The 14539-nt window shown below is 48.9% G+C and overlaps 1 protein-coding gene across 1 annotated transcript; it reads right to left on the reverse strand.

Annotated features, from left to right (window-relative positions):
* Positions 1–332: 332 nt before the first annotated feature.
* LOC140074602 (uncharacterized) lies at positions 333–9693 on the reverse strand. The gene is made up of 10 exons (XM_072119618.1): positions 9548–9693; positions 7211–7350; positions 6736–6868; positions 5906–6024; positions 5278–5379; positions 5112–5205; positions 4840–4995; positions 2803–2973; positions 1085–2473; positions 333–689 (listed from the first exon to the last, which is right to left on the reverse strand). Exons 1-10 carry the CDS (start codon positions 9584–9586, stop codon positions 384–386), a joined length of 2649 nt encoding a protein of 882 aa, XP_071975719.1. The 5' UTR covers positions 9587–9693; the 3' UTR covers positions 333–383.
* Between the last annotated feature and the right edge of the window lie 4846 nt (positions 9694–14539).

Consider the following 14539-nt stretch of genomic DNA (forward strand, 5'->3'; position numbering starts at 1 on the left):
CCGCAACAGCCAAAAAGTCACCATATTACAAAAACATCCGCAGCAGCCCAACATTCACGGCATTACAAAAACATCCGCAGCAGCCCAACATTCACGGCATTACAGAAACATCCGCAGCAGCCCAACATTCACGGCATTACAAAAACATCCGCAGCAGCCCAACATTCACGGCATTACAAAAACATCCGCAGCAGCGGGTGTAAGGCAGGATTGGGGATCTCTGCTGTGTACAAGCCGATGCTTCACATACTGACGGGAATGACGGAGGAGCCGCACCGAGAAATAGGGCCACAACAACTTCAAGAATTCATTTGGATGGATAAAAATGTCAGAACATGGAAGAAAAGATGAGTGAGGAGGGGGCGGGGCACTTATATCCGATGTCACACAGACTTCCGGGGCGCCTTCCTTTTTTTAGCTTCTACTGTGGGTTTTGAGGGGCTTTTCTGGCTGATTAAGGATTTTCTTGTTATTTTTAAGGAGCCTTTCCGCTTCTGTACCCCCGCCTCTTCCTTTTCCTCCAGCTCCGCCTCTTCCTGCTTTTCCTCCGCTCCCGCCTCTTCCTGCTCTTCCTTTTTTCGTTTTGGGTTCCTGCTCGGAGAAGACTCCATCTCTTCTTCACCTTCATTCACCTTGAACCTCTCCGTTTTCAGCGTTACCATACCGTTACTAACCTGAACTGTAGATATCTGTAGGAAAGTTTTATAACATGTTAGTAAATCCATTCAGCAAATCTGGAAAAACTAAAACTGTACATTGTTTGACAAAAGTATTTAAAAGAAAAAAAAAAAACTTTTCTTAAAGAATCAATTATCTACTAGATTGTCCAGGAATTATTGTGCATTCACAATCCGGTTTTAGCATTTTTTACGCCTTTCTGCTGTGATCACATCTACACAGACTATTTGGGTACCACATCTGACTGTGGTGATCAAAGAGTTAAAAATAGGAGGCTCCTCCTTCACTTAACATGAGACCCACCCCTGAGGAGCTTATTCTATAGCATTACAAGGACATCTGTTATAAAGCAAAAAAAAAAAAAAAAAACAGTAGTTTGAGCCACTGGATAGAACTGAGCACTTGCCGTTTTAAAGCCGTTCTTTATACTGCAGGTCACCCGCAAAGAATCCTGCGCCTCTGCCTTCTTGAGAGGAGTGGCAGCAGCCTCCTCCGCCTTCTTGAGAGGAGTGGCAGCAGCCTCCTCCGCCTTCTTGAGAGGAGTGGCAGTATCCTTCTTCTTCTTCTTGAGAGGAGTGGCAGCAGCCTCCGCCTCCTTGAGAGGAGTGGCAGCATCCTTCTTCTTCTTCTTGAGAGGAGTGGCAGCAGCCTCCGCCTCCTTGAGAGGAGTGGCAGGATCCTTCTTCTTCTTCTTGAGAGGAGTGGCAGCAGCCTCCGCCTCCTTGAGAGGAGTAGCAGGATCCTTCTTCTTCTTCTTGAGAGGAGTGGCAGCAGCCTCCGCCTCCTTGAGAGGAGTGGCAGTATCCTCCTTCTTCTTGAGAGGAGTGGCAGCAGCCTCCGCCTCCTTGAGAGGAGTGGCAGGATCCTTCTTCTTCTTCTTGAGAGGAGTGGCAGCAGCCTCCGCCTCCTTGAGAGGAGTGGCAGTATCCTTCTTCTTCTTCTTGAGAGGAGTGGCAGCAGCCTCCGCCTTCTTGAGAGGAGTGGCAGCAGCCTCCGCCTCCTTGAGAGGAGTGGCAGTATCCTTCTTCTTCTTCTTGAGAGGAGTGGCAGTATCCTCCTTCTTCTTGAGAGGAGTGGCAGTATCCTCCTTCTTCTTGAGAGGAGTGGCAGCAGCCTCCGCCTCCTTGAGAGGAGTGGCAATATCCTTCTTCTTCTTGAGAGGAGTGGCAGTATCCTCCTTCTTCTTGAGAGGAGTGGCCGCAGCCTCCGCCTCCTTGAGAGGAGAGGCAGTATCCTTCTTCTTCTTCTTGAGAGGAGTGGCAGTATCCTTCTTCTTCTTGAGAGGAGTGCAGGTTTCCTCTGCCTTCGCGGGAGGAGACGTGGTTTCCTCTGCCTTCTCGGGAGGAGCTGCGGTTTCTTCTGTCTTCTTGGGAGGAGCTGCGGTTTCCTTCTTCTTCTGAGGAGTGGCAGTACCCTTCTTCTTGGGAGGAGCCGAGATTTCTTCTGCTATCTCAGGAGGAGTGGCGGTATCCTCCTCCTTCTTGGAAGGAGTGGCAGTATTCTTCTTCTTCTTGGGAGGAACAGCAGTATCCTTCTTCTTGGGAGCAGCAGTGGTTTCCTCCTCCTTGTTTAGAGGAGCCTCGGTTTCCTCTGCCTTCTTGGCAGCATTCTTCTTCCTCTTCCTGCGACGAACCTTCTTCTTCTTGGGTGGAGCAGCAGTTTCCTTCTTCTTCTTCTTCTTCTTTAGAGGGGGGGCAGTATCCTTCTCACTCATTCGTTGAAGCACATTTTTCTTGTCCGAGGTGATGGACTCGCTCTCGTAGACAGACACCGTCTTCCTCTTCAACGCATGTTCCTGTAATGGAGACATGTTATATTTGGAACACAAAATCTCTTCTAACCTCCATTAACCCTTTAAGGACCAAGATTAATTTAGCCTAAAGAACTATGAGAGCCTTGACTACATTTTTTTTTTCTGTGGAATCTTGTATTTCTCAACGGTACCACAACGGATGAACAGAACATATTAACTAGTATCTCTTTCTTGGTGGAAAGAGCCAAACAGCAATCCTGGCATTTGTGAACATCCCAACCATATAGGTTCCTCTCCGCCGATTCCAGCACGGTCGGAGTCTCTCTAGCCACCCAAGGATCCAGAGCTATTACTTCCTCTCGTCCACTCACTTGTTGAGGCCCATGTGCCTCAGATCTGGTGGTGCTCCCGTGGTCAGTCTCCATCTTCTTCTGATTCTTGTGATTGGTGGTCGTCTCCACCTCACTCACTTGCTGAGGCTCATTTTCGATAGTGACCGATTCTCTCTCTTGGTCCACTTCTGTCTTCATCCCCTGCTTCACCTTGGAAGAAGCCGAAAAATAATACAAGAGAAACTCTTTATAATCTTCTGCACATTATAGAAAATCTACTTTCTGAAGTCCTTCCCGATGGGGATTGCCCCTTAGTGAAGCATCTGGACACTGATTTTATTGTAATCCTTTATTCAGCCTTTCGTGAAATAAGGTATATTTGTTAGAGGCTCCTGGGGGAGTGGAGTTCGCTCCTACATAGACATCAATGTAGAGGGGGGGGGGGGGGGGGGGGGGGGGAGTGAGTCAGTGCAGCTAGGTACATAGACATCAATGTAGAGGGGGGGGAGTGAGTCAGTGCAGCTAGGTACATAGACATCAATGTAGAGGGGGGGGAGTGAGTCAGTGCAGCTAGGTACATAGACATCAATGTAGAGGGGGGGGGGAGTGAGTCAGTGCAGCTAGGTACATAGACATCAATGTAGAGGGGGGGGGAGTGAGTCAGTGCAGCTAGGTACATAGACATCAATGTAGAGGGGGGGGGGAGTGAGTCAGTGCAGCTAGGTACATAGACATCAATGTAGAGGGGGGGGGGAGTGAGTCAGTGCAGCTAGGTACATAGACATCAATGTAGAGGGGGGGGGAGTGAGTCAGTGCAGCTAGGTACATAGACATCAATGTAGAGGGGGGGGAGTGAGTCAGTGCAGCTAGGTACATAGACATCAATGTAGAGGGGGGGGGAGTGAGTCAGTGCAGCTAGGTACATAGACATCAATGTAGAGGGGGGGGAGTGAGTCAGTGCAGCTAGGTACATAGACATCAATGTAGAGGGGGGGAGTGAGTCAGTGCAGCTAGGTACATAGACATCAATGTGGAGGGGGGGGAGTGAGTCAGTGCAGCTAGGTACATAGACATCAATGTAGAGGGGGGGGAGTCAGTGCAGCTAGGTACATAGACATCAATGTAGAGGGGGGGGAGTGAGTCAGTGCAGCTAGGTACATAGACATCAATGTAGAGGGGGGGGAGTGAGTCAGTGCAGCTAGGTACATAGACATCAATGTGGAGGGGGTAGTGAGTCAGTGTAGCTAGGTACATAGACATCAATGTAGAGGGGGGGAGGGGGGGGGGAGTCAGTGCAGCTAGATACATAGACATCAATGTAGAGGGGGGGAGTGAGTCAGTGCAGCTAGGTACATAGACATCAATGTGGAGGGGGGAGTGAGTCAGTGCAGCTAGGTACATAGACATCAATGTGGAGGGGGTAGTGAGTCAGTGCAGCTAGGTACATAGACATCAATGTAGAGGGGGGGGGAGTGAGTCAGTGCAGCTAGGTACATAGACATCAATGTAGAGGGGGGGGGTGAGTCAGTGCAGCTAGGTACATAGACATCAATGTAGAGGGGGGGAGTGAGTCAGTGCAGCTAGGTACATAGACATCAATGTAGAGGGGGGGAGTGAGTCAGTGCAGCTAGGTACATAGACATCAATGTAGAGGGAGGAGTGAGCCAGTGCAGCTAGGTACATAGACATCAATGAAGAGGGGAGGAGGAGAAGAGAGCCCCATCAGCTAGACACTTGGGAGGACATTTATTAGTTCTCTGGTGTACAAGCCCTAAAATATATCCCTTCTGAAAAGGGGAGGTGAGGTAGTGAGTCACAGCAGCTGGGTCTGGGTCCGCTCATTATACAAAGAGGGAAATGGAGAATATAATTTACAAAATGCTAAGAAATGTTATTCCACATGTACACACCTCCTGATTTACACGAAGCTTCTTCCAAGGAGAGTTACGTTTTTTCTTATCGCCTGTCCCCACAGTATAATAAACTTTATAGTAATAATCGGTTGTGTCCCCTCCCCCCCCACTGTGACTGGCACTTTCATCCTTATTGGTCCCTCCGCCCATAACCGATACTGACCGTTAAATATTCCGGATCAGAGACACCGTTGATCCCAGATGTTATTCCGGCTTCTACCACCTTGCGCGGCGTTGCACTTTTTTGGCGGTGCGTGTAGATCGGCAAAACGATGGAACTCAGGGTTTTCAAGCAAAGACAATCGATGGTTTCAAAAATCTAAAAATAAAGGCAAATTCAAGACGAATCAGAAGCCTCCAGGGACGACAGATTATAGGTTCCGGCATGTGCAACTGGAGAGGGGAGCTCTGTCTGAGCACGCAGGACGCACCTACCTCTGGTAACTTCTCTGCGAGGGTCTCAACAGCCTCCAGAATGTTCTCCATAAGCTCCTCCTCCTTCATATCCATGTCCCCCACGTGTACGGAGCTGCCGGAGACCAAAACAATCAATGGAGTCACTCGCCACCATCTCCACCAGTGACTGATCCCGGCCACTTACCTCACGCATCCATCCGTCCCGATCGCTATCTGTCTCTGTGGAATATGGCGGTTCACTTCCTCCACCAGGTCACTGCTCTTCAGATCGACAGCCAGGAGCTCACTGTGGACAGCGGGGGAAGGGTATATCAGGTGCGCTGGAAGAGGTAACAACATAAAGACGCACAAAACAGCGGGGGAAGGGAATTTCAGGTGCGCAGGAAGAGGTAACAACAAAGACACACAAAACAGCAGGGGGAAGGGAATATCAGGTGAGCAGGAAGTGGTAACAAGATAAAGACGCACAAAACAGTGGGGAAGGGAATTTCAGGTGCGCAGGAAGAGGTAACAAGATAAAGACGCACAAAACAGCGGGGGAAGGGAATATCAGGTGCGCAGGAAGCGGTAACAACATAAAGACGCACAAAACATCATCATCGAGGGGAGCCTAAGGCTAAAAACATCTTAGTCTTGGAGTTTGGTCTATTACACAGCGGGGGCTTCCATCTGGATCTGTACCTAACAGAGTAGAAGCCCCGATAGTAGCAGGAACATCCGGAGAAGGGCCGAGTGACCCCACAGATGCCTTGGATTACACGCATACATGACCCCTCCCAGTAACGTGGACCTTCCCTCCATACGCGACTCACCGCCTCCAGTAGCCGCCCAGTTGGGTGAGAAGGTCGGAGTGGATTCTTTTATCCACCAGGAAGGTGCCGTTCTTCTTCAGCCATGGCATGGACGTATGCACCTTACTTAAAGGGATGATCTATCAAAACATACATCAGGGGTCAGATGGGGTAGAGCGGCGACATCTCAGCACAACATTCAATAAACTTTATTGTTCCCTGCGGAGATAGCAGAGCACATCACTCCGGTATAATCCGATACTGACAACGCGGCTGCACCATCCACCGTTCTCTGTCCTAGGGGTCACTGCCGCTCCCAGCATCCTTTGCTGTGACCCCTTCACGTACCCCCTCTGTCCCGTACACAATTCACTTCTATGGGACTTCCCAGCAGTCCCCTTAGGTCGGGCACTTCAGGGGACCCCCATTTTACTGATCACCAGGGGCGCAGGGATCAGATTCCAAACAACTTTATAAAGGGGTTTTATATAGAATATGCTAATTCACACAGCGACCAATCACAGAACAGATTTAATTCCATTTGCTACTTATGAAAATAAACGCTGTGCTGTGATTGACAAAAAAGTTTTACTTTTAGCCTTAGATAATATTGACCACAGACAAGCCCCCATCACTCCCTTGATTCTGAATCTATGGACCCTCAGCCATGGGACCCCCACTAATGTTACTCGCCTGTTCTGAGAGCCACTTTAAAGGATTTGTTTCTTTCATTATCCCATCCCAAGACTCACAATCCTCTGACTACTGGGGTCAGGGGGCTTTCCAGGATTAATTGTAGTTTTCATTCATATTTCATCCATTAATTACCCCAATACTCTACATCCATTTACCTCAATCTTCTGACGGACGTCATTCTGGTGAAGAAAAGTTTCGTAAAAATTTTCCGTCTCTTTGATGGACATGTTCGGTTCATTTTTAGTGAAGAGGTAAATTTTGTGCGTTTTAAAGTCATGAGGAAAAGTCCTGCAGGAGAAGAATATAGCGGAGGAGGTTGGTGGAGATGTGGTGTGGACAGAGATCCTTGCCTACAGACCGTCATGAGGAGCACTAACCTCCAGACCCCCTGATGGACCAGACGGAACAGGTACTTGTGCAGAACGGTATATACAGGGGTCTATACACATTGTCCTGGTCCCCATTCTCTTCTATAGGAGCAGCAGGGCTATTCCCATAGAAGAGACTGGTCCCGGTTCTACAATCTTTACATTCGGGTGGGATGCCAATTTCCCTTTAATATTACAGCTGGAGATCCCTTTAACACTATCTGGATAACTAGGATGGAGCAGCCACAGAAGCTATACTTACACGTCCAGGGTTCGCGCCTCGCCCGTGTTCTTCCGGAGATAAACCATCAGCTGCAGCCATTTTGGATCCTCCGAGGGGATGAAGTTCGGGATCTTCTCGGTTTCATAAAAGGTTTTCAGATAGTGTAAGGCGGCTTTAACCTGGAAGACATGGCGGCTACACATCACTCATCAAGCAGAATATAGTAGTAACAATACCAAGACGGCGCCGCCGCCAGGAACAGAGCAGAAGTGCAGCTACAGGGGTCATAGTTCCAGAGCTGGAGGTCTCATAGACCCTCAACCAATAACCCGGGGTAGGTATCACAACTTTAGGATTTAGGATATTCCAACTGTAGACATATTCCCATCCAGCTGTATCTAATCTGCCACTATGGAGGTATCTACTATACATAGAGCTGACGTGCTGTATCTAAGCAGCCACTATTGAGGTATCTAATATACCGTATATACTCGAGTATAAGCCAAAGCACCTAATTTTAACACAAAAACCTGGGAAAACCTATGGACTCGAGTATAAGCCGAGGGTGGGAATTTCATTGGTCACAGCCTTCCAGTATATAGCCTGCCATCCCCCAGGAGTATATAGCCTGCCATCCCCCAGGAGTATATAGCCTGCCATCCCCCAGGAGTATATAGCCTGCCATCCCCCAGGAGTATATAGCCTGCCATCCCCCAGGAGTATATAGCCTGCCATCCCCCAGGAGTATATAGCCTGCCATCCCCCAGGAGTATATAGCCTGCCATCCCCCAGGAGTATATAGCCTGCCATCCCCCAGGAGTATATAGCCTGCCATCCCCCAGGAGTATATAGCCTGCCATCCCCCAGGAGTATATAGCCTGCCATCCCCCAGGAGTATATAGCCTGCCATCCCCCAGGAGTATATAGCCTGCCATGCAGTATATAGCCTGCCATGCAGTATATAGCCTGCCATGCAGTATATAGCCTGCCATGCAGTATATAGCCAGCCAGCCCCCTTTAGTATATAGCCTTCCAGCCCCTAGTCCAGTGATGGCGAACCTTCTAGATACACTTTTATGTTGCAGAGTGCCAACATGACAATTTGAGCAGTAACCTATTTATCTCTGCTGTGTCACAAGTTTCAAATGTATTCGGGTCCTGAGGACACCAATACAATAGAAAGCAGTAGACATTTGGATTGTAGCTTCCCCCCAGGATCCCCTGAAGAGGAAGAATCAGGGGACCCAAAGCAGGAGCTCCAATGATAACACTGTGCGTGGCTTCTCCTGGGCTGTTGTTTTGGACAGCAGGAGGAAGCCTTGAGTCCTATATGGTAAATTCTGCGCTGGGTGCCCACAGAAAGGGCTCCGAGTGCCACCTCTGTTACCCGTGCCATAGGTTCACCACCACTGCCCTAGTCATATACAGCCAGCAAGCCCCCAGTAGTATATAGCCTGCCCCCCTGTAGTAAAAAAAAAACAAAAAACAACAACACTGTACTCACCTTTCTGACATCCCCCGTAGGGCCTCTTCTGCTTCCGATGCTCCAGTGCCTCTTCGGGTCGGCACACACAATGATCTCAGCCACTTGCCAACTTTATTGTTTGTGAGCCACTGGCATCGCGAGTGGAGCCAAAGAAGAGTGGAACGACCCGAGGAGGCACCGGAGCATCGGAAGCAGAAGACGACCTACGGGAGAAGTCGGAAAGGTGAGTACAGTGTTAATTTTTTTAATAGACTTGAGTATAAGCCGAGTTCGGTATCTAAGCTGCAGTACAGATGTATTGTCCGTACACAGAGCCTCTGTATGTAAGCTGTCACTATAGAGGTATCTAACATACAGAGCTGAGCTGCTGTACCTAAGCTGCAGTATAGATGTATTGTCCGTACACAGAGCCTCTGTATTTAAGCTGTCACTATAGAAGTATCTAACATACACAGAGCTGAGCTGCTGTATCTAAGCTGCCATTAGAGCGATCTCCTCAGGACGCTGCAGGTGCTACACGGCTGTCTGGGGGGGTATAGGTGGGCATGTGGCCGGGCAGGTGATGCGCTGTGTGGGGTCTTCTCTAAGCCCCTGGGACTCATCATGAGATGATATAGAGCAGGCAGCGCCATACTGTGATCTCTTAAAGGGGCAGGAGCTGTAAATGACATAGAGCAGTGGCTGCTGCCCCCCTGTGCACTAGATTTGGGGGGAGCCGCTGTACTGGGAGAGATCTGGTATAATAGTCACTGCTGATGGATAGCGCACACATCCCAGTATAGCGCCGCCATCAGCCTAGCGGTGACCGCATTCCCGATCACTACCTGCTCCGACTACACACACAGAGGCTCAGCTGGGGTACGCAGCACCCATGCGAAGCACAGTCTCACCAGATCTCCGCTCACTGCGTGCTGCACCGCGTTAACCATCTTCCCCTCCACGTGTGGCTTTCAGGAGCTGTACGCATGCGCAGGCGCCCATGCAACACGCGCGGCGGAAAAACCCACTGCGCAAGCGCGCGGCCACGACGGGTTCACGGAGCATGCGCACAACGCACATTGCAATACCTCGCCTATTCAACAAGTCAAAACTTTATTAGCTGCTACCACCAATATTATCCCATAGGGGGCGCAAGTGTGACAGCTCACCCCCCCCCCCTCTGTCAGTGCTCTGCCCCTTTGGAGCAATCTCATTGTGTAATTAAATGGGTGCAGACCCCTCATATCAGACCCCCAGCCCCTGTGACAACTGTAGGGACCGCATAAATGTGTTACTTGGTGCTTCTGGGGTGTCAGTACTTCTGTAGCCATAGCCCCCCCCCCCCCCTCTTCTGTACATGGATCCATAAAAAGCGGGAAAACGCCTGTAGTTTTATTTTAGGGTCAATGGGGAAAAACTGCAGTCTCACCATAATAAGAATGTAAATAATTGTATAAATATCTGAATTATTTTAACTTAAATTTCCCTGTTTGTCACATTAACACAGTAAAACGATAAGTGAACGGCGACGGTGTGAGCCCCCCCCCCTCCCCCAACTACTAATAATAAGGAGAGGTCCGAGCCGTGAGACCCCCGTGACCTGGCTATAATCCCTGATCAGTTCTATAGAGGTTTAATGTCTTTTATGGGAAAACCCCTTTAAGGATTTTCATGATATGAAAGAGAAAACAGCGCCCCGACCCTATAGGGATATATACACACCCTATCTACATCCAGCGCTGTATGTACAGGTCACAGTGCCCTAGGCACTAAGTCTGATCATGACCCTAATCTAGGCTCAATTATTCTCGATAGCATAAAACTAGTGATATTTTCATTTGTGACCCCATAAATAACTCCTCACTGCTAAATAATATAGATAATGACCCCCCCTGTGCCGCATACCAATAACGCCCTATTCTTACAACGTTTGCCCCCACTCATATACATTGACACCCCCTGTGCCACTTTCTCTCCTCAACAATATGAAATCCCTCATCCCCTACTGACAATCCTTCCCAATTACATTCTGTGTTCCCCCCCTATGTACTGTAAACCCCTCGTAGCCCCTCCTATAACTACAGTAGTGTATATAGCGTACAGCGTCTATAACTTACATCATCCCGCCCCCCCCCCCTTCTGTTAAAGTAACATCCGCCCGGGCTGAAATCAGCACAGCAGCCGCCACCAGATAGCCCTGAGGTGCCTCTCAGCGCTCAAGCCCCGCCTCCACCTCCAGAAGCAGCCCGGGAATCCGGCTCACAGGGGGACAAGCAGGCCGCAGCCACAAGAAATGAGGGGCTGCAGGAGCGCAGCACCCTGGAGGTAGGGCCACTCAGCCAGAGCCCCTTATCCCCACATGAGGGAAAACAGGGCAGCAATCTGCCCTTGCTAATAGACCTGGCCATACCAACAGGGGCCTTATGCTTGCAACCGAGCCCTAGCCATCAGGCCACATTATCGGCAGCCCCATCTCCACTTCCGCAGAGGCCACGATCCAGCAATTCACAGGGACACCATAACAGAGGGCTGGAAGATATGGATTATGCTAATACGCCTCCCACTCTGAGGCCTCAGTCAGGCCCGGGAACTTGGTCCCCAGAATCGCATCAATCATCATTATCTGATCAGTTGCGGCCTCCACCAGCGGACTGGTGGTCTCATGTCCATCAGTTACCTACGAAGCAAGATTTTCAGGCGCTGATACTTGAAGTTAAAGACACTTGTCGCTCGGCTATAGCCGAAATGCGCCAGGACTTAACAGCAGTAGCTAATAGAGTGGATCAGCTAGAAGACGATCATGCGTCCTCTAGAAAGGTGGTTAATGCTCTCCACTCCCGTCTTCTGGCGCAGTCTGAAAAAATACAAGATCTGCAGTCACACGTGGAGGACCTCGATAATCGAGGCCGTAGGCACAACATCAGGGTTAGAGGAATCCCGGAGGCGCAGAATGTTGAAAATGTTCCAGAGGTCCTCAACCTGCTGTTTTCTTCCCTGCTGGGAAGGAATCCAGATGATCCAATTAAGATGGATAGAGCCCACCCCGCACTTAGACCGAAGCCAATATCTGGGCGTCCTAGGGACATTATCTGCTCCATTACAGACTTTCTCCTGAAAGAAGAGATTATGGCTAAAGCACGTAATAAACATCATATTGAATTCAAAGGTGCGCAGGTGCAACTCTTTCAGGATCTTTCCTGGGTCACTTTACAACGCCGGAGAACATTGCGCCCTTTGTTGGAGGTCCTACGAAAAGCTGACATACCCTACATATGGGGATTTCCTTTCAGCCTGACTGCCCGCAAGGAGGGCCGAACAGCGACGCTGCGATCTCCAGCAGATTTAAACAACTTCTGCACTTCCTTAGATCTACTGACTCCAGTCATCCCAGAATGGAGTCTACCTACATCAGACCCTCCGCTCTCGCCGACCTGGCAACGCAATGCCCCCAGGAAACAGCGGAGGAGGTCCCCAGAATCAAGCAGATCCTCTCCCCCCTCAGCCCACGCGAGTTCTACATCGAAAGGACTAAGGCGCTGAGAGATGAAGATTCACAGGGTCCTTAGAGGCCCTCAGGCTGCTCACAGTATCCTTTTTATGCAAAATACAAGCCCGAGGCGGATGGCTTGGGACGGCTGGTTCAGTGCGATCCGCAAGTTGGACATCTGACATGTCACCCATAATTGGGTTGGTGTGCCTCCTTTTGTGTTGGTCCTGGCGTCAGGATCGTAACATAACTGGACGTACCGCCCGTACCTTGGACTCAGTGTGGGGTTTCGTGGACTTCACATGGGGTCTTGGGCATGTAACCAAATATGTTTTTGTTCTAATTTTTCTTTTAAATATGTTGTTGATTGTTTATACAGTTGATGTCACTACAAGGATATATAGGAATTGTATGATGCCATCTGAGAGTAGGAAACAACCTGGCACTCTTTGCGGTGTACTTTGCCCATATATGGGGATCTCGCATGATCTAAATTAACACAGTAAGAATGGTAAGGATTGTTACCCTAAATGTTAAGGGGTTGAATTCAAACTCTAAACGTCAGTTGTTGCTGCAGGAGTTGAAACGGCTTAAACCAGACATAGCTTTCCTACAGGAAACTCATTTGACGGCATCTGGATCGTTCAGGTTCGCTAGAAGGAGTTTCCCTCAGAGCTTTCAGGCTACTGCAGCAACAAAGACGGCAGGGGTGGCGATTTTGATTGCTCGCTCTTGCCCTTTTCAAGTATTAGATACTTATTCAGACCCAGAGGGACGATTTATTATTTTGAGGGGGACCCTTGGAGGGCGCCAGCTGGTCTTATGTAATGTGTATTCCCCAAACTCCGGACAATTGGGTTTTTTATCTGGAGTCTTGTCCCGTTTAGCCCAATACCGGTTGGCACCGCTTCTGGTAGGAGGGGATTTTAATATTACATTCTCTGAAATCAGAGACCGAATGTCCATACAGAATACCTCCCCATCGCAACAACAATGTAGGCTGTCACTAGGTTTTAGAAAGTTGGTGCGTAGACACAACCTCTATGACTTATGGCGGGTGGACAATCCTACAGCACGGGGATACTCTTTTTATTCCCCCCCACATAAGACACATACACGCATAGACTTTTTCCTCGGGGATATCTCTATACTTCGTACCCTACACTCTGCGGATATTGGATTAATCACCTGGTCGGATCACGCTCCGGTTACAGTTGAACTATCATTTGTGAATCCTCCGCCACGTCCCCTACACTGGAGACTTAATGAGACACTCCTATCTCACAACATCACAAAAGAGGCGTTACGCACTTCTCTACTCCAATATTTTGCAGATAACTCCCTATCAGCACCCTCCCTACCCATACTATGGGAAGCGCATAAAGTAGTATACTGCGGATATGCCATATCCCAAGCAGCCTACAAAAAGAAAGCAGTAGAGGCGGTGAGACAGCAATGTGTAAGGGAACTTAGAACCTTAGAGAATAGACTAGCTACCCATCCGTCACTTACGATCCTACAAAAAGTTTTAGCCGCTCGAGCACAACTACGGGAAATAGATTTGGTAGGGGCGGAAAAACTACTAAGATATTCTCGCCAACGCTTCTATGAATTTGGTAATAAGACACATACATTATTAGCACGCCAACTTCAAGATAGGGCGATGGCATCTAACCCTTATAGCCTTAGGGATAGTATGGGAACTATCCATTATAACCCTGAGAAAATTGCCCGAATATTTGAAACATATTATCATGATTTATACAATCTCCCTGCTCGCCCTCCGTTGGGTTCTCAAGCCCAAGGACTGACTTTGGAGCAATATCTTAGCGAGTGTAGCCTACCTAAACTGCCTTCCACTGCTATAGAAGCCTTGAACCAGGACATCTCAGAGGAGGAGTTGAGGGAGGTGATAATGGACCTACCCAATGGAAAGTCCCCCGGTCCTGATGGGCCTCCATATATATACTTTAAAATGTATTTAGATATTCTATCCCCCTATATGATTAAGCTGTTTAATTCCTTTATGTCTGGTACCCCAATCCCTGAGGCTATGCTGAGATCCTTTATAACAGTAATTCCAAAACCAGGAAAGGACCCCTTAGACTGTAATAACTATCGCCCTATCTCCCTTTTGAACTCAGATTTGAAGATCTTCACTAAGATTTTGGCAAATAGGCTGGGGGACTGGCTCCCACAGATGGTTCACAAAGACCAGGTAGGCTTTGTACGGTTTAGACAGGCAGGAGACAATACCCGACGGATAGCGGATTTATTGGAGGTAATAAGAAAAAACAGATGGGAGTGCTATTTTGCTCAGTTTGGACGCCGAAAAGGCATTTGATCTCCTAGATTGGGGATTTATGATGGCGACTTTACGACACTTTGGACTAAGTGTATTCTATCCCTAGCGCAG

The sequence above is a fragment of the Engystomops pustulosus genome, chromosome 8 (genome assembly GCF_040894005.1).
Source record: "Engystomops pustulosus chromosome 8, aEngPut4.maternal, whole genome shotgun sequence".
In the NCBI taxonomy this organism is placed as follows: Eukaryota; Metazoa; Chordata; class Amphibia; order Anura; family Leptodactylidae; genus Engystomops; species Engystomops pustulosus.